The sequence below is a fragment of the Galeopterus variegatus genome, unplaced genomic scaffold (genome assembly GCF_000696425.1).
Source record: "Galeopterus variegatus unplaced genomic scaffold, G_variegatus-3.0.2 Scaffold4018, whole genome shotgun sequence".
Classification (NCBI taxonomy): domain Eukaryota; kingdom Metazoa; phylum Chordata; class Mammalia; order Dermoptera; family Cynocephalidae; genus Galeopterus; species Galeopterus variegatus.
Window position 1 is genome coordinate 137,816 of NW_007730129.1, and position 19,883 is coordinate 157,698.

General features: G+C 37.3%; 1 protein-coding gene across 1 annotated transcript in view; it reads left to right on the forward strand.

Moving 5' to 3' along the window:
- The window catches only part of KPNA3 (karyopherin alpha 3 (importin alpha 4)), a 48,534-nt gene extending 40,578 nt beyond the window's left edge, over nucleotides 1–7,956 (forward strand). Inside the window, exons 10-15 of the mRNA XM_008586550.1 lie at nucleotides 794–922; nucleotides 2,970–3,074; nucleotides 3,169–3,240; nucleotides 3,402–3,564; nucleotides 4,818–4,912; nucleotides 5,402–7,956. Coding sequence (XP_008584772.1) covers nucleotides 794–922; nucleotides 2,970–3,074; nucleotides 3,169–3,240; nucleotides 3,402–3,564; nucleotides 4,818–4,912; nucleotides 5,402–5,500 — 663 coding nt within the window. The 3' untranslated portion in view covers nucleotides 5,501–7,956. The remainder of the gene's footprint in view (nucleotides 1–793; nucleotides 923–2,969; nucleotides 3,075–3,168; nucleotides 3,241–3,401; nucleotides 3,565–4,817; nucleotides 4,913–5,401) is intronic.
- Nucleotides 7,957–19,883: the final 11,927 nt, after the last annotated feature.

Consider the following 19,883-nt stretch of genomic DNA (forward strand, 5'->3'; position numbering starts at 1 on the left):
CGCGCTTCCCAAGCGGCGCACTATCCAGTGCGCCACCTGGCCGGCCCCAAGCCAATCGTTTTTGACCCCTTATACATACCCTCTAAGAACTCCTTCAAGCATTCTGTTGTCATTTTAACCAGACAAAAATGAAACAGATTGTCTTCTCCCATAAACTTGCTCCTCTTACTATACTCTGTCAGTGGACAGCAGATATAAGCTAGAAACCTTGATTCCTCCTTTTGTTTCCCATTCTATTATAAAATCCTGTCAATTCTTCTTCTTTTATAGCTTTCAAATCTGTCTCTTCTTATCTATCTAGAGATACTGATTTAGTTCAAGACCCATGTTTTTTCCCCTACGTAATTGCAGTAGCCTCCTCACTGCATTTCCTTTCTCTCTCTGCTCACTCTAATCAGGGGTAGGTGCCAATATATCTGTTCATTCCACTGCTGCCAAAGTGACTTTCTAGGTGGAAATCCTTTATTAAAATTGTTCTACAGCACTGATTTAGTAATGGATAAAAATAGCTATTAAAAAATAGGAATTTATTTTTTAATTTTAAATTCCTTTTATTTTTTGAGTCTTTTTTCCAGTAATTTTTCACACAATTTTTCCATAAAATTTTATTTTTTCAAAAGATGATTACTTAAAGTCAGAATTGCTCTGTCTAATTAACGCTTTGTATAAGAACGAGGTATGTGTTAGTTATTCACACCTTGCATTTATGAATTTTTCTCAGGATTTTGAAAAATATAGAATCAGTTTCATCATAAACAAACAAACTTACAAAAACATTTTATCCCCACCCCAGACAGCAGCACTCAGAGCTGTTGGCAACATAGTGACTGGCACTGACGAGCAGACCCAGGTTGTTCTCAATTGTGATGTCCTGTCACACTTCCCAAATCTTTTATCACACCCAAAAGAGAAGATAAATAAGGTAAAGCGTCCTTATTATTATATTTCTTTTCTTTGTGTATCTTATTTTTAACTCTTTCCTTATTTCTATTGCTACTTATTTGTGTTTTTTTCCAAAATGACTGCGGTTAAGATAAGAATTGTGTTAAATCACCTCTGTAATTGTTTTAATTTTTTAAGCAAAGAGATCATAATTTAATGTCCTTACAAAATTAGTTAGGACCTAAAAATTGAGTGCCAAAATTTCAAGGATTATGTGAGTAAAACATTGCTCTTTTTAAGATTTCAAGCTTGATATACAAATTTATTATTAATTATATATGTATTTAAGTATGTAAGTCTTTTTATGCCTGACTTATTTCACACAGCGTGTTTATAGGGTTCATGCATTTTGTAGCATGTATCAGAACTTCATTCCTTTTTATGGCTAAATAAATATTCCGTTGTATGTTTATACCACATTTTGTTATCCATTTATCTGTCAGTGGATACTTGGATTGTTTCCATCTTCTGGCTATTGTGAATAATGCTGCAGTGAGCATTGGCATACAGATATCTGTTTGAGTACCTGCTTTCACTTCCTTTGGGTATATAACTAGAAGTGGAATTGCGGGATCATATGATAATTCTATGTTTAGCTTTTTGAGGAACCACCAAACTGTTTTCCATAACAGCTGCACCATTTTACATACCAACAGTTTGTGAGGTTCTCATTTCTCCACATCCTCATCAATACTTGTTTTCCATTTTTAAAAAAGTATTATTATTATAGCTATTCTCTAATAAGGTGTAAAGTGGTTTCTCATTCTGATTTGTGTTTAGTTCAGTGCAGTTTTATCTGCCTAAATGCCACCATCCCCAAACCCAGCAGAACTGGCCATTTTTTCTTCTGTGTCATGACTATATTTATATACTTGCTTGACTATAATTTGAATGTTGGATTCTTATAGAGAAGTATGTTGTCAAAAATCACGTTTTATAGATACATTTGTTCCAGTGAAGAGGAAGAAGCCAGAGACTTTTAGACTCTGGGCCAGTTATTTGTACTGTAGACATTTCAACAATATAGATGGTTTTTATAGCTGAATGCATTGCATAATTGGAAATAGCTGAGAAATGAGGAAGCCAGACAGACACAGAAGTGGGTAGAGAAAGGTTCTGGCCTGTGATGCAGTATGCTCTTAAGTGAAGGTATCATGGCAGGAAAAGAAAAGGTTCATATAGATACCTGCTCAGCTTTAGCAAACAGTTGCTTTGAAAGTTTTTCACCTTGAGAGTTTATGTTATTTGCATCTTGAGATCATCATGGGACCCTGGAGGTAGAAGTTACCAACTTGGTTTTTTTCCCTCAACATTTTAGTTTGAAAATTTTCAAAGCTACAAAAAATTTGCATGAATAGTATAGTAGACACACACACATGCTCTAAACACAGATTCACCAGTTGTTAATATCTTACCACAGTTGGATGGGAAAATGAATTTACAGTCAAATCTTTTGAGTCGTGGAGGAGGAAGAAGATACATAGTTGACACTAGTATTACAATAAAACTGTTTGTGACTTATAAATTCTTTAAGGTTAGAATAATATTTATGTTATATAGACCCATTCTAGGCTAGTCACATGCTTAATTTTCTATGGAATACTTGAATGACCATATCTTGTGAGCGAATGTTTTAAAATAAAACAATTCACCTTTATTAGAAGCAGTGTTAAATTCGGTATTTACAAGTATTTATTTCCATCTTTTAGAGTGAGCTAATGCACAGAAATGTAAGCTCCATGAATAAAGATTTTTATCTGTTTTGTTCACTGCCATATCACCATTACCTAGAATAATGTCTATCTTATAGTAGGCTTATGTTATTGAATGGATAAATGCCAGTTAATGGAGCCCAAATATTATAAATGGAAATATCCTTTTTAATAACCTAGTCACTTTTTAGATGCAGTCTCTTTAACACAACTTAAGTGATTTTGTTACTGTATATATAAAATATGTTAAAAATATAAAGGCATTAAACATATAATTTTTCAGATAAAGGTGCCCTGTATTTTTTTCAATTATAGGAAGCAGTATGGTTCCTTTCCAACATAACAGCAGGCAACCAGCAACAAGTTCAGGCTGTAATAGATGCTGGATTAATCCCTATGATTATTCATCAACTTGCTAAGGTCAGTCATGAGTTCATTGTGTCTATTAATCTGCTATAAGTAAGACTTTTTGGATACAGAACTTATTTTATGGTTTCTTTTTTTTAACCTTCAGGGGGACTTTGGAACACAAAAAGAAGCTGCTTGGGCAATTAGCAACTTAACGATAAGTGGCAGAAAAGATCAGGTAAGTTTGCAAAACTGTAACTGTCATGATTGTTCATATTGGAAAGTACATTTCTCTCTTACATTTAGGAGTTGCCAATTGTTTTTAGGTTCTGTACTGTGTTCTTTTGGGGGAGAAGATAATTATATAAATAAAAATATCTCTTCTCTTTCGTTGTCTAGGTTGAGTACCTCGTTCAGCAGAATGTAATACCACCGTTCTGTAATTTACTGTCAGTAAAAGATTCTCAAGTGGTTCAGGTGGTTCTAGATGGCCTAAAAAACATTCTGATAATGGCTGGTGATGAAGCAAGCACAATAGCTGAAATAATAGAAGAATGTGGAGGTGAGAGTGGATTAATTGAAGAAAAGTAGTAGAGCACTGCGACTCTGGAATATTATTTTCTTTAAAGTCAATTCATTAGAAAGAAAATTATTAGGGCCGGCCCGGTGGCGCACTGGAGAGTGCGCCGCTTGGGAGCGCAGCGGCGCTCCCGCCGAGGGTTCGGATCCCATGTGGAGACCGGTTCCCGCTCACTGGCTGAGCGTGGTGCGGGCGCAACACCGAGGGTTGCGATCCCGTTGCCGGTCCCTGGTACGGGCGCGACACCGAGGGTTGCGATCCCGTCACCGGTCAGTAAAAAAAAAGACAAAAAGGAAAAAAAAAAAGAAAGAAAATTATTAGGATACATTGTTAAGTAATCAAAGTATATTGCTGTTCTTTATTCACTCTATTAGTATTCCAAAAGAATTTTCCAGAAAACATTAGTTTATACTTCATAAAACATGGTTGCAAAGGTCATTCTATAACCTTCCTAGAGATTGATGTTGCTTTTTAGGAAGCAATAATACATACTCCTCTTGAAGGCACAGTGCATGAGAGCAAATTAAAAGCCCTGAGAACCACTATAATAGGTAACTTAAAAGCTTTTTTAATCCACTGTTTCTCAAGCTCATTAACAGTGAAATACTTTTTCATGTTGTACCTGTTATATAATTCTGTGGACCTCACTTTGGGAAATACTGTTCCATACTATTTGGAAAACATTAATGGTTTCTGAGTCATCTAGACATTGTGTTTTACTCCTATCAGTTGTAATGGTCTTATGGTTGCCACAACTGCATGCTGAAGTTATCATACTATTACTATTACTAAAAAACTTATATTCGTTGTCATAATAAAAGTAATTTCATTCAGAAAACAGAGATAAAAATTACTGTAAGAGACCGTATGGTTATATTAAAGCAATCTGGGGTGATCTCAGTTCTAGTACTTTCACTAACTTGCCATGTAACTTGAAGTAAATCCCTTTACATCTCTGTGCCACAGCTTCTTCATCTGTCAAATGGAGTGTTTAGGAGTTTTTTAGACTGCCTGCCTCAGGGACCAGGGTTCCTCAAGGGCTTCTAAGGAAGAAGAAATTAGTGAGATTCTGGTCTTCTAAGAAGAGCAGCTCAGGTTTTTAACTGTTTTCTAAACAAACTATCATCTTTAGTTGGGGGGTAGGAGGTGTTCTCCTTAAAATTTTTCCATGATTAAAATGAGCACAATTTTGATTAGTATCTCCTTAATTATTTTGATTGTTTTATTTTTATCAGGTTTGGAGAAAATTGAAGTTTTGCAGCAACATGAAAATGAAGACATATATAAATTAGCATTTGAAATCATAGATCAGTATTTCTCTGGTGACGATGTAAGTATTTATTAAAATATATGTCTGCATGTAAATTAAAACCTATATATAATGTAAATTTGCTGAGTTTTCCTTTTATTATTATTATGACAAGTTTATATTGTATTTCTATTAGATACTCCATAATCACTTCTCTTAAATACTTTATAGGAAACTTTATTATAAGGTAAAATTGAAAAAACAGTTCTTGTTTAATTTATAATCTGTTAACTGAGAATAAATAGTAATTACAGAAATAATGTATGTTCAGATAGGTTAAATAAATCTACAGATACAACAAGGTAAGAAAGGGGCAGTTTTTTAATGTGTTCAATTTTAAATTGTTAAACTTCTGAATAAAATTATTACTGACTTACTCAAATATTTTTAGATAATTAAAGCATTCATATAGAATTCGCTCCTAAGAGGTAAAAAAAAAAAATCAACTCAGCTTACACCGTAATGCATAGTATCATTACATAATAAGGGTTTTTTTCTTGCTTGTTATAGATTGATGAAGATCCTAGCCTCATTCCTGAAGCAACACAAGGAGGTACTTATAATTTCGACCCAACAGCCAACCTTCAAACAAAAGAATTTAATTTTTAAGTTCAGTTGAGTGCAGCATCTTTCCCACATTCAATACGAAGCACCACCAGATGGCTACCAAATGATAAGAACAACAACAGCAAAAAAGGCTCCAAAACACACATGCCTCTTCGTTTTTGATGCTTCTAAAGCAAGCCATGTCTCAGTCACTTTGCGGTTGCCAAAAGTCACTATCACATGGACTGTAAATGCATATGCATGATTTCCTAAACTGTTTTAGAATTCTCCTTAAATCTCAACTACCCTGTTTTTCCCTGTTCCCTGGTGCCACACACTGACAACTACAGTCTCCGGTTTAGAATATTCCATAGTGGTGGCATGTCAGCTGCCCACTGATATTCCTTTGGAAAATGGTGCGCTGTGGATCAAGACACTTTGGTATGATGCATATACACGGAAGACTAAAGAGGTGCAGTATGATCTGAGCCTCCATCATTATCCTCCACACACATATTTTCATATTCTTTATGTGGAAGGATAGATTTTAAAGTACAAGCCAAATGATTTTCATTGGTGGAACTGACACAAGACAAGTAACTTAAAAACAAGAAACTTGGTTATCAATTAAAAAGATAAGTTTTAAAAAACTATACTTCATCTACCAGTAATTGATGTGTTTTATTATCTGCCTCAGAAGCCAGGGTTGGAGGAAGAACTTTAGATACGGATGGTAATGCTTTCGCCATTATACCTAATTTTTGAGAACAGCAAGCCCTATTTGACCACTTACTTCAGCCTGTGTGTTCCTGCTGTTTTGAAGTAATCAAATGCTGTGCATGGTATTTTACCTGAGCTACATACAACCTGTTACAGACTTGAACTTCTGTTTAAGTTGAAAGCAAGAGTCCCTGACTATAAATGAAGAAAAGCTAAAAAAAAGAAAAGAAAAAGAAAGAAATTGCAAAGGTCTAAAATATTCATTGGTGATATTTTTTAAAAAATCTTGCTTTCAGCTTCCAGGAGTTAATATTTTTTGTTTTAATTTGATAATTGGATATGGTTGATTTACATTGGGTTTAAACTGTGGAGCTTTCATGTTTACTGTAATTTAGTCTTAAAATATTTTTTACTTAGTAACCAGTGCTTTTCATAATGTGTTGGCAACAAACCAGCAACTATTTAGAAGTGTCATAAAACTTCATTCTTTGAGTATTGGGAAAGTTAATTCAGATCTTACTCTAAAAGCATCTTCACATATTAAAAGATTCAGACAGGGATCTGTGTAGAGGAATAATCTGCAGTTATTTAACATAAACCTGATTTGCAGTGATCTTTAAGTAATTCTGCAAAATCTGGTATTGCTGCGTAAAGTCATTGCTTTTGGTAAATTGTCTGACCCAGTTATTAGGAAAGACTATGAGTTTGAAAATTTTTTAACTAAGTAATTTGTGCTGTCACAGAGATGATTTTGTTGGTCTTGTTTACTGGGTATAATTTCCCAATGCATTGATGTGAAGGGATAGAAAATCTAAACTAATTTAGTTATCCTGTAGGGGGTGTATTTACTGTGATGAAGATGAGACAGATGCCATCAGAGCTTTGTGAATCAACTGGGGTGTTTTCACTGATAAACAACACGTAGCAGGTGTGCATTCATTACAAATATATGTATCTGCCAAGGTGGAGCCACTTTAAAGAGTGAGTTTTGTCTTGTATCTAAAGTGGATACAAGCGTATGTTTAAACTGCAAGATTTTTACTTGCTAGAGAATCTGTTTTAATATAGTGGTTTGGCCTCTGATTATTTATAGGTTTTATAAATTTTAGAATCAATTTCTCTTTAAGGTGGCTCAGATTTTTTCAACTCTTGTGCACATAAAATTGAGTTGAATTTCATTGTGCCTTTTTTTCTTTATCCAAATTTTGAGTTAACTGCATCCTGTTCAGACACTAGTCTAAAATTTGAAACTGTGTGGTGTTCACTAAAAGTAGGAATAACAAAGTCAAAGCTAATTAAGGTCACAAACTTCAGTGAAACCCTTAAAAGTCCAAATCTTCTTGATATTGTGAATTGTACCCCTTCCAGTTTAGTTTCTTCTGGACTCTCCAAACTGACAGTTACCTTTTAAATTTTGCACACATTGAGATTAAAATTGGGCCTCTACTGTGACGATTCCTATTTACTCTTGTGTTTTAAGTGCAAACTACCATTTAAGTGAACATTAGCATCAAGTAGTGCAGACATATGTATGCATTTGCTTGATTCAATTTGTTGTGACCTTACCAGTTTTGAATTGGAATTACACCATTTCATAGATAAAGGAAACTAAGTATATTGCTGCACTTTTAAGTTTTCAAAACAGTGTTTAAAAATTGCATTGTTTTTATTTTTTTTTAAACTCAGTTAAAAAAGACAAAAATCTTCTTTCAAAAGAGGCATCTAAATGTGTTCCTAATTTTGTATATGGGCTTAGGTTTTGTAACCAATAAAAAAAGCTGCTATCAAATATGATAAAACATTGAAAGACTTATTTCTGAAAATAACGGCTTAGCTTTGTTTTCTGTATGGTTAAATTTAAATTTGGAATTATTTTTCAAATATCACAACAAAAGTGAATCACGAATTATTCTTTGCATTTTAATATCTCCTTCCCACTATAAAATACCAGGATGACCAATAACAATGCTGGATTTGAGAGTATGTTTTGACAAATAAGTAATACCAAATCTCTATTCATTTCCTAAACTGCCACAACAAAGTACCACAAACCAGGTGGTTCAAACAATAGAAATTATCATACAGTGCTGGCTAGAAGTGTGAAATCAAGGTGATGGCTAAGCCAGGCTCTCTTCCTCTGAAGGCTTTCCTGAGTAGGATCGTTCCTTGCCTCTTCCTAGCTTCCGGTGGTTGCTGACAGTCCTCGGCTTGCAGCTGCAGCACTTCAGCCTTTGCCTCCAGTCACATATCGCATTCTTTCTATGTATGTTGGATTTAATACCATAACTTAGAAAAAGGCCATTTATTTGAAATGGTGTGACTACAACTTGCATGAAACAAACAAAAATAAATAAAACTTTAAGGCCTACCTAATCCTTGAAAACATGCAACCATGGAAAATAGTAATTGAAGTGAACTTGAAAGTTATAACATGTTAGATAGAGGTTGTGGCTCTAAAAAAAAATCTTGGATTAATAACAAAGGAGCAGCCAATCTTTTGAGTTTAAAAATAATTTTACTTATGTATAATGCCACTTCAAATTATTTTTTTAAAGAAGTCGGTGTATAAGTAAATAAATATAATAGTACTTATATCATCTTGCCATCATTTCCTTCAGAAGGGTCATCCTTTCCAGGGAATTAATTAATTATTGCAGGCAAACAAGTGCAGCTGACAGTTATAAATGTCAGTTGTTTTACAGTGATGGTTAATTTTTTTTAACCCTAGTTGAATTGAGGAGTTTTAACTAAATCTATTTGGGGAAAAGGGAGCATAATTGCTTTACATTAAGCTGTGAGTCTTAAGCCATGTAAGTGCTCTATGTAACCCACGATATATTTGTCCCAAGTTTGAAAGGAACTCTTTGTATAAATGTTGTACTTGATTAGATAGCTGAAAAACAACGATAGAATGATTTTCAAAAAGTAATATAGTTTGGGAAAAGGGTTGTGAGAATGAATCTATTCCCACTATTTATTTGCCCATGAAATTCCTCAACTAACTTTGACCTAAATCATTTTCTCAAACCCTTCAGTATTGACATTTTAGGTGGGATGATTCTTTTTCGTGGGGTCTGCCCTGTGCATTGTAGGATGTTTATCAGCACCTCTGGACTCTACTTACTAGATGTCAAAGGCACCTCTTCCCCCTTCCCCTAGTCAAGACAACCAAAAATGTCTCTAGACATTGCCGTATGTCCCGTGGGTGCCAAAATCACCCCTGATTGTTAAACACTGGCCTAAATCAATTTCTGTAGAAAATTCCATTCAAGTGAGGCAGCCTAAATCATAACTTTTTTGTTGTGCAAACAGGCTTCCCTCAGATGCATAAGATTTAAAAAAAAAAAAATAGAAAAATGCCTTTTCTTCATCCTGAATTTCAGGAAAAATAAGAAACAGACCTCACCTCATTTTCCAAATCACCCATCTGTGGGCTGTAGGTAGTACTGAGTACCAGCTATAGCAGAGGATTTAGAATAGAAATGGGAATATGGCATAACTAGTTTTACCCTCTTAAATTTATCTTGTGGCTAAAAAACAGGGCCTTATGAAACAATTAAATATATTGATGGCCCAAATCTCTTCAGGACTGCCCCGTAGCAGTGTTTTTCAAACATTTTTAGTTGAAGAACTTTAAGTTATCTGGAGAAAGCTGGTGTTGAACTAGGAAATTATAGCATAGTTTGAAAATCACAGTTTGAAGCACTATGAGAAATTGGCCCCATCAGAAAACTTACAAGTTTATTACGTGATTAAAAGCAGGGGAACTATGGCTGAGCCATGCTGTAAAGGAAGGGTTCCCTGCAGAGAACAACTTCTACAACGTCCCTCTTCCCTACCCTAACAAAGTTCCATCCACCTTCTTAAGTAGTTCTCTTAAACTGTGGTTCCCAAAGGCACATGGGGCTTTGTGCCAAGTAATGTGTGAAGCCAAAAGATAAACAAGGAACGTCTTCATGGGATGGCATTTTACTAGGTGGTAAGTAAAACAGTTTTATGGTAATACAAGCCTAAGTGTTACAGAATAAAATACACATTTTACATAATGTTTTAAAAAGATAAAATCAGATTTTTGAGGCAGTCCATTTTAAGGAAACGTTCAGGCAGGAATAGGAGTCAGAAAGTTTGCAAAGCAAATAAGGTACTCACTCCAAGAGCTTGTTCTGCTTTGTTGGCTAGCTTTACTTGCTACAGAGTCCTCTCTTAAATGTCCGTCATTATAAGTTAGCAATTTTTTATTGGGAGATAGTGAAGAGAGGGACCCTTTTTATCAGCTCTTCCTCAGCCTGAACACCTGTGCTTTTAATCTGTCCTGATTATAAAGTCATTGCTGGACCTCGTTTCTGTCAGCTCGGTGCACCCCAAGGACCTCAACAATAAAGAGCATGGTGTAACTAGTTTCTGGGTACAATGGAATGAGAACATCTCATTATCTGGGCACTTAATTCTGTTCATGTGGGGGAAGATTATTTCAGTTATTTTACTAGCTTTATCACAATTAGATTTGTAATCAAGTAACAGCCTCAGCTCTTTTTGTCATCAGCTCTCTTTGATGCAGTACTTAGGCATCTACCCTTTTCAAAACCAAATAGAAGGGGCCGGCCCGGTGGTGCACTGCTACAGTGCGCCGCTTGGGAGCGCGGCGGCACTCCCGCCGAGGGCTCGGATCCCACATACAGACCGGTTCCTGCTCACTGGCTGAGCGAGGTGCGGGCGCAACACCGAGGGTTGCGATCCGTTGCTGGACATGAAAAAAGACAAAAAGGAAAAGAAAAAAAAAAAACCAAATAGAAGAATTGGTATTTTCATATTACTTATTTCAGGCCAGTTTTCCTCATAATAAGATCAAATTCTGTTACCTATCTGTACCTATTCAATGTCTTCAGTCATTTATAAATAGGAATTTTGATGGAGCCTTTAAAAACATTCAAATATTTATTGAACACCCTATCCCATGCAAGGTACTATGCTAGGGCAAAGGATATTTTTTAAAAATCACAGGAATAAAAACTAAAAACATTATGACAAATGTTTTTAAAAAGATGTGCAATGTAGTGAAATATGTAACAGAGGGAATAAAGCCTATTTAGGAAGGTGATAATCAGGCTGATGACAAGCCCTTAGTGCCAGCCGCTGTCGGGGGCACCATACATGTACCACCTCAGTCCTGTCAACAACTCTGTGAAAATGGCTCTGTCATCACACAGAGAGAAGTAAAATTTTCCCAAAATTACATAGCTAATGATGGTGAAAAACCAGGAGTTAATTGGGCAGATTGACTGGAAAAGTTTTCTGGCAGTGGGAATAGTGTGTACAAAGACTGTATGGGAAGCACCGTGGGCGTTCCAGGGAGTAAAAGCAAGTATAGCTAGATCCAAGATTATAATGGGGAGAAGGATTAATAGGGGCAGGGGAGGGGCTAAAGAGATAGGTAGGGGCCAGACCCCTCAGCCTACTAAATCATTCATATAAAGGGTCACTAGTTGGTAAGGTAAGGACAGGAAATGTCCTTCGAGTTTAGTGACCTAGAGATCTCTGGTCACATTAGTGAGTGTGAAGCAGTGAGGCAAGAAATGGCGAACAGCTTGGTCCTTCAAACGTGTGGGATCAAGAGATGCTTGGCTGCTAAAATGGACAGGAGTTGGTGATGCCTTAGATACGGAGTTTGGGGAGAAGGAAGCATCAAGGATGATTTTGAGGTTTGCGATTGCAGAAATGGATGAATGGAAGTAACCTGAGATAGGGAGAGAGTCAGACATGTGGGGTGGAAGGTGATGGGCTCAGTTTAGGTTGTGTTGAGACATCCAAATGACTGTCAAGTAGAGCAGCTGGAACTACTCGTCTGAAGTCCAGAGGATAGGACCAGGCTAGAGATTTGAGCCTTCTGCCTATTTTGCTGCTTATTAAAGCATACAGTCAGGATGAGACTGCCTGTCCAGCGTCTGGACTGAGAATGGAGCCTAGGACTGAGTGTTGTGGAGCTCCAGTCGTTCAGTGGGTATGTAGTGGAAGATGAGCTTGCAAAGGAAACAGAGGGAATGACTAGAGAGGCAGGAAGAAGACCCTGTGTTTTTTTCAGAAAACCAAAGGAAAAAGAGATGGCAGTGCTCACTGATACTGCTGAGAGTTCAAGGTAGGTCAGGAACTGTCCTTTGGGTTTAGTGATGTGGAGGTCACTGGTCACCTTAGCAAGAACTGTATCAGTCTGGTAGTGAAGGCAGGAACTAAAGTAGAAAGGACTGAGGAGCAGGGGCAGAATATGAAGACAGTGAATCTGATCAGGTTTCATTAGGTTTCTGTTTTGCTCTGAAGGAGAGGAGGACAGAGTGGCTCCTAAAGGGTGATGTGAGGAGACTGGCGGGGAAAATCCAGTTGAGTAGATGTTGAATAGACAAGAGAACAGTGATCATCCATTTTCTAAGTTATAGGAGAGAATCCAGAGCATAGGTGGCAGGATTGGCCATGCTCCTTCAGTCAGCATTTATTTAATTGAGCAACTAGTGTAAGCCAAACTCTGTAATAGGTGCCGGCGATACAGCAGTAAATAAACTAGTCACAATCCCCGGCCTTGTAGAGCTTATATTCTAGCAGCAAGAAACTAGCAATAAATGTGTAAACAGAAGATAATTTCATCTGGTGTTAACTGCTGTATAAAAAATGTATTGGACGTGACTGGGGAAAGTTTTTGAACTTGTATTCACTGCCAGAAGTCATTTTTAACTGCAGTAAAATTCACATAAATGTTACCATCTAAACCATATTTAAGTGTACAGTTCAGTAACATTAATATATTCACATTGTTGTGCCTCCCATCTCCAGAACTTTCTCATGTTGCAAAAACTGAAACTCTATACCCATTAAACAACCTTCCCCCTTTACCCCTCCCCCCAAGTCCCTGGTAACTACCATTCTACCTTGTTATTAATTTGCCTGTAAGTGGAATCATAAAGTATTTTTCCTTTTGTGGCTGGCTTATTTCACTGGCCTCATAGGGTTGTTGTGAAGTTAAATAAAATAATGCAGGTTAAAAGCGTCTAGCGCTAAGCCGGTATTACTGCTCCTCTCCCCAATACTTTTACTGCTTTTCTGGATTTTTGAGAAATGGTCCTTTTTTCTTTTTTTACTGACCAGTAACGGGATCACAACCCTTGGTGTCACGCCCGTACCGGGGACCGGCAACAGGATCGCAACCCTCGGTGTTGCGCCCGCACCGCGCTCAACCAGTGAGCGGGAACCGGTCTCCACATGGGATCCGAACCCTCAGCGGGAGCGCCGCCGCACTCCCAAGTGGCGCACTCTCCAGTGCGCCACCGGGCCGGCCCATCTTTCAGAGATCTTAGAAGGATTCTATAAGTGTGTATGTCAGGGTCCCGTTAGAAAACAGAAACTACTCTCTATGTCTTCGACAAAGGGAGTTTAGTACAGGAAATTTGTTATATCAGTGTTACAGAGGTTCTAAAGCCAAAGCCCAAATGCAGAGGGGAACCATGGGAGGCGGCCCAGTGGGAACTTGAGTCACAGAAGAGACACATCCCCTTTTAAAGATGTTGTCCAAAGCAGAGACAGAGGAAAAGAAATGCTTTATCCTCCCCCTCCTTCCTGCCCTTCAGCTCTCACCTGTGCTTCACGTTGGCCAAACCCATCCAGAAATCACAGTGCAAGGGAACTTGGGAAATACAGAGAAGGGCAGGAAATGCATCTGAGAGCAAAACAGAGAAATGACTGATAAAAGGTGTTCATACTTGAACAATATGTGAATCATGATATCAATAAAAACGCCGAATTTTCAGAAAAACTCAGAAGTATGTAGAGAAGAAAAAATCTTGTCTTCTCGAAGTTTCCCGTAATTGCTGATAATAGTAAAATACTAATGTCTTTTCAAGAGAGGAAAAACTGCTGACAGTCTCATAAAAGGAGAACATAGTAGGCATCCAAATGATGAGGGAAGTTTTGGAATACAAACTTCCACTGGCACCTTCTTGGGTTGCTCTGTCTCTGCTATCAGCAGTCAGCCAACTGAGATAAGTACGTGCAATACCGGACACGATCTAAAGCCAGGCAGAACTACACTTTCCTGGGGATCTGCACTTTCTACTGTGTTTCTTCCTCAAACTCTGCCATTGTTGGCTCACTTCATATCTTACTGGAAAAAAAAACCATTCTACGGAGCCGGTCTCAGCATAATGTTACTTTCTGGGATGTTATACAGTCATTGCTTCCCAGTCAAAATGAGTTTCTTATGTTGAGAATCAATCACGATTTCTTCCCATTGACCCTTAAGCTGATGATGAGGGAGCCATTCATAATAAGAAAAATAATAGTGGCGAGCTCTGGGACGTGAAGTGCTTCAAGAATATCTATAGCATGAGCTCCGCCTGAAGTCAGACGTCTCCCAACTGTTTTCTCAATTTTCACCAATACAATACAAGTCTTGTTTGAAACTCTTCTTGTAAGCTTTTATCATTCATTATGTCACTATGCAGCACTGAAGCCAAATACTCAGTGGTCATGATGTAATTAATGTAGATTATAATTAAAAGAATAATACCTAATGTTGAAGTCCAGAGCAGACTACTACAAGGGATCCCTGGAGAGACTGTGCCACTTCCAGAGAAAGTATTGATGTTAAAAAATGTGCTTGAAGCATATCTTCTGCATGAGCAAGTTGGATGATTGCCAGAACCCTAGAATACCTCATAATGTTGGAAGAGAAGAAATTCTTGAGTAATTCAAGACACTCAACAGTTCATTCACAAAATCATAGTACTAGCTAACAGTTACTGAGCACTTACTGCATTCCAAGCACTGCTGTACATGCCGTGTACCTATTAACTCCTTTATCGTTTTTATTTTAGATATAAGGGAAACTAAAAGAAAAGACTAAGTACCTTGACTGAGGATCACACAACCAGTGTCAAAGACAGAATTCTGAACCCAAGCAGTCTGGCTCCAGAATCCCTATTATTAAATATTCTACTCTCTGGCCTTTTCTTCTAAGAAATGGCCACATTATCAGAGTACATTCAGAGAGTATTTGCATGAAAGCTTTCACTAGAAGCTTTGTCTATTGAATGACAACTGATTCAGATGTGTATTGCATTGCTGTATGTAAGCCCTCTGTTATTCTATAAAGATTATATTTGCTCAGTAGTCCATATGGATTGCTCAGGATCACATCCAGGAAAGAACTATATTATTGACATAGAGTTCTTAAAACACCTGGAAATAATTCAAATATAAACTTTTAAGCCATATCAGCTAGTAACACCACATAGATTGCTGTAAACAATTTACCTTAATAAAGTTTAAGGGGTTTGTTGACAGGAATCTTATCCAAGCTGCCAAAATTGGAGAAATTCAGGCTGAAATGGTGATGCTGACCTCTAAGTCAGAAAAGCCAAAGTGTTTCTCTCAGGAGTTGGTCAATATGCTTGGGCAGATGTCTCCAGCTCATTCTGTGACTTAGGTCAACAACAGAAGCAATCCTGCTGAATTACAGATGGGGGAATAACTCCAAACTTGCCACAACCGTATGTTTCCAGCCTACCTGAGAACTTGCACAACGAATGAGAACATAACTTGGTTACTGCTCTGTCTGTACCCACCATTTACTCATCTGTGCCCCAGAGGTTATTTTTGTTAGAATTACAGAGATAGACCAAGGTGAGAAACTGGATCAATCCAGCTTTATAATAGGTACACAACGGTAGCACCATCACATTGCTAGCTGTGAAGGTGTTCCTCCAAGAGCAGAACGAATAGAAGCATTTTAATGCAAGCCAGTCACATTTTTTCTCTAGTTCTGAGGGCTCACAAAAACCATAGAACAATAATTCTCTGGCCACTTCCTGCTCCGAAGTGTTCTCCTTTGTTTCTATTTACCAGGCAATCACAAAAAGGGAACTCTATACTCAACAAATGGGGAGATGTGCTAAGTATGCCAGGGATTGCTCTGGTTCAGCACTGGTTTTTGAAATCCTATGGAACTCATATTACATGAGCAATAATGTAATTTTTATAGTGGTAAAGAACTGCTTTGTTGAAGGATGTTCCAGTTGTCTATGGCTACATAATAAATAACTTATGGTAAAAAGAGCTAAAGAAATTGATTGCCATACCTTTAACTCAGAGATAGTGGTAAGAAAAAAAAATTATATCAAAGAAGGAGGGCAGGGGGGTGGGGGTGGGAATTGATTTTAACACTTAGGGTGCCCTAAGAAATAAGGAAAGAGAAAACATCTTGGAATTATGGGCAAAATTCTTTATAACTGCTGACAATGGTAAAATTCTATATATTTTTTTAAGGTTGGCAATTTTAAAAAGAAAGAAAGAAAAAGGAAGAAGGGAAAGTCTGCTGCATTTGTTTTAGAAAAAATTGCTAACGCCATGTCGTTTTAAAGGAGACCTGCTCTGAATATTGTTGACAAGATCTGAAAGGTTTTTTTGGTGTAGGTTATTTTGCTTGTCTTTGGATTTGTAGTGTCTGTACTTTCGAAAATTGCCCTGGTAACTAAATTATAAAAGGATGATTGCTCCAACCTGGTAGATTTGAGGCAAATTGTTTGTAAAAGTGTTACATAAAAAAGACATGAATAAAGTTATACCTATAATTAGAAGCTATAAATTGAAGTGGTTGGAAATAATAAAAATTACTTTCAGCAAAGCCAAAATTGTTAGTTAAGTCAAGATAATTTTCTTGTAAACAATTGCAGGAAGGGGTGAAAGAATAAACAGTTTAGGGGCTCAATTATTACAGGTGACACAAAACAAATAGCACAGCTGGAATAACCATTACCCACCCAAGGACTTGCACATATTAGTAATGAGACTTCTGTCAACACACATATATGTCACTTATATTCTTTTACCATTGTATCTGGTGTATGCAAGAGTATAAAGATGAGGAGAGGAGAAAAAGGAGAATGGGAGGTCATAATATAATAATGTCAGGACTCTATGTTTTAATTATTATTTTAATCCCATACATCTTTATATTCCTGCAATTGAATCAGTGTCTCAAGGAATTCTTCCACCTAAGATGACAGTGCTTAGGTAAACAGAAGAACATGGCTATGATGTTTAAAGAAAGGAAAGATAAGAAAGAAGGAAGAACAGGGTGGAAGGAAGGATATAGGAGAATCAGTGGTGAGATGAAGGAAGGTGAAAAAGAAAGCCCAGAGAGAGAATCCTTTATGTAGGATACAGAAGAAAAGAGGAAATAGCAAAGATGTGGTTCCTGTTCTTGGGGACTCACGGTCTAGTTGGGAAGGGAAAAACTAATAACAGCTCTTCTGCATAGCTGATTGCTAGGAACTACGAAAATGGCATTAATGTGTGGTTTATTTCTTCCTCATTCTTGCTGAACTTACAATTAAGATTGGCCCAAATGCCTCTTTTTATTTAAAATTACTGCCTTGCCCAAGGACCTGGCCAAAAACAGAAGGCAGGCTTACACTGGAAAATTTGAGGTGAGTTTAATTAAAACCACTTTTTACAAAGGTGCATGAGGGCTTTAGGAGCAGGAAGAGGACATGCCACAGTACCCCAAGAGTAGCAAATGAAGGGAGCTGTGACCAGCCCCGGGCCTGGAAACACAGAGGGAGGTGAGAGTATTAGAACTCAGGCAAAAAGCTGGAGGGAGAGTGTCCCTGACAGGACCTGTGGCCTTTGGTAGAGGAGCAAAGCCAACCCTTAGTGACTTGGCCATCAGAACGTGGGACAATGAGTACCCTGACCTCACACTCCTTTCAGCCTCCAGCTTCCTGCCGGGACTTCCACTGTACAAACCTCACCATTGACGGGAAGCCCAGTGCAAGGGAGCCTTACCTGTTTTCAACAAGGCAAACGAAAGAATGTTTCTGTCACCTTTTCATAGAATTGTATCTTTAATAAACTGTTATTCAGTTCAAAGTGAGTTAATGCTTTCCTTATCCTCCTTATCATCAGTCAAGGCTGCAGACCTTGAGAGGGTTGACACAGGTGCTGAACTCTGGGTTTAAAATAATGCATCCTATCGGAGACAAAAGAATATAACTTTAAAGTGCCCCTAACTTATAACAGATTTTGATGAGTTGTTGCAACTGTATCCAATCAACTGTACCCAAGCAAGGAACTAAACTATTCCTAAGCAAAAGCCAAAACCATGACAGATCCACGAAAAATTGTATTTTGGATGCTGAAAATATTTGCCTTGGTATCACACTCTTAAGTTACTGGAAAATTTTGTACACGGGGGCACACACACAAACACACACACACACGCACATGCACACACATATCCATAGCCAGCAAGTGATTTGGAGCTCAATAGCTATAGTTTATAATTAAGTGAAAAAAAGGAATACGATAGCACCATTATGCTCAGACAGATGAGTAATTGGGATGCCAGCTCTATGCCAATAACCTACAAGTGATAAAGTGCTGACCTGAGATTCCAAGTGAAGTGGAAGGTAGGATGTATTTCTAGAGATGTGTTTTCTATAACCAGTGACAAATTAAGGAATATAATATAGAACTTAGAGATCCTAAATATTAAAATTTGTAACTTGTACAGGAAAGAATCACAGTTTCAAAGTTCCAAGTCTGAGTTTTGCTACTTTTCCAATTATAATTTCAACATTTTCCGTACAGCAAATGCATGAATTAGTTAACACACCCAGGAAATAATGTTGCTGTCTGAGTTTGGGGTTTTGGGTTGTCTGGTTGTTTTGGGGGGTTTTTGTTTGTTTTGTAATGGAAAGAACAAAGTCAGGGCAGTGACAGATGATGAGTTTGATTTATTTCAAAACAGCTTTGCTTTCATTCCTGGAGTGAAGAAAAGAAAGTGACTTTACAGTGAGACCAGCTCTTCAAAAGTTCACAGAAATTTACTGAAACTCTTTGAAGCCAGTGTGGAAGGCACAGAAGCTTTGTAGCTGTCATGTTTTGAGCACTGGTATTCTAACAACCTAGTACAGGAGAACATGAGCTCCTATACCTGTATTTGCCTTGGCTTGATGACAGCAAGGCAAAGATAGGAACATTTTTATCCACTGAGTAGTTATTTTCCCAAATCCAATATTCTCACTGAAGAATGGCTGGATGTTAATTGAAGATAAAAAACTTCACTTAAAAAAAATCTAATGGATTAGGAATTGCAATTTTCTACTTTTTCTACCAATGATGATTATTTACATCCAAGATAGTATTTCTTCTATATGCACCAGGATGACTGTATGGGTTGTTATGACTGGTGTTCATTCTGACTGCAAATTCTCCTGATTCACCAGTTATTACATATTTAGAATATTATGCCCATCTTACGTTAAAAACAAAACTACATACCATCATACGGACTCCAAATACGAATCTTAAGGAAGATACTCCATACCACATTTTGCAGAAATGATCCAATATCTCTAATCTATAATAAAAAATTTTATATTATTTTTCTCTTTCAAGAATCACTTTTTACATTTACAGTAGGTTTTATAAGCATATTAACAATTATTTAGACAGTGAATATGTTTTCCAGTCTTGATACTACCCAGAATCTTTTTAGTTCTTAATCTTACCAGCTTGAAGCTTTTTATTTCTTTTTTTTTTTTTTTTCCTTTTTGTCTTTTTTCGTGTCCAGCAACGGATCGCAACCCTCAGTGTCGCACCCGCACCTCGCTCAGCCAGTGAGTGGGAACCGGTCTGTATGTGGGATCCGAACCCTCGGCGGGAGCGCCGCCGCACTCCCAAG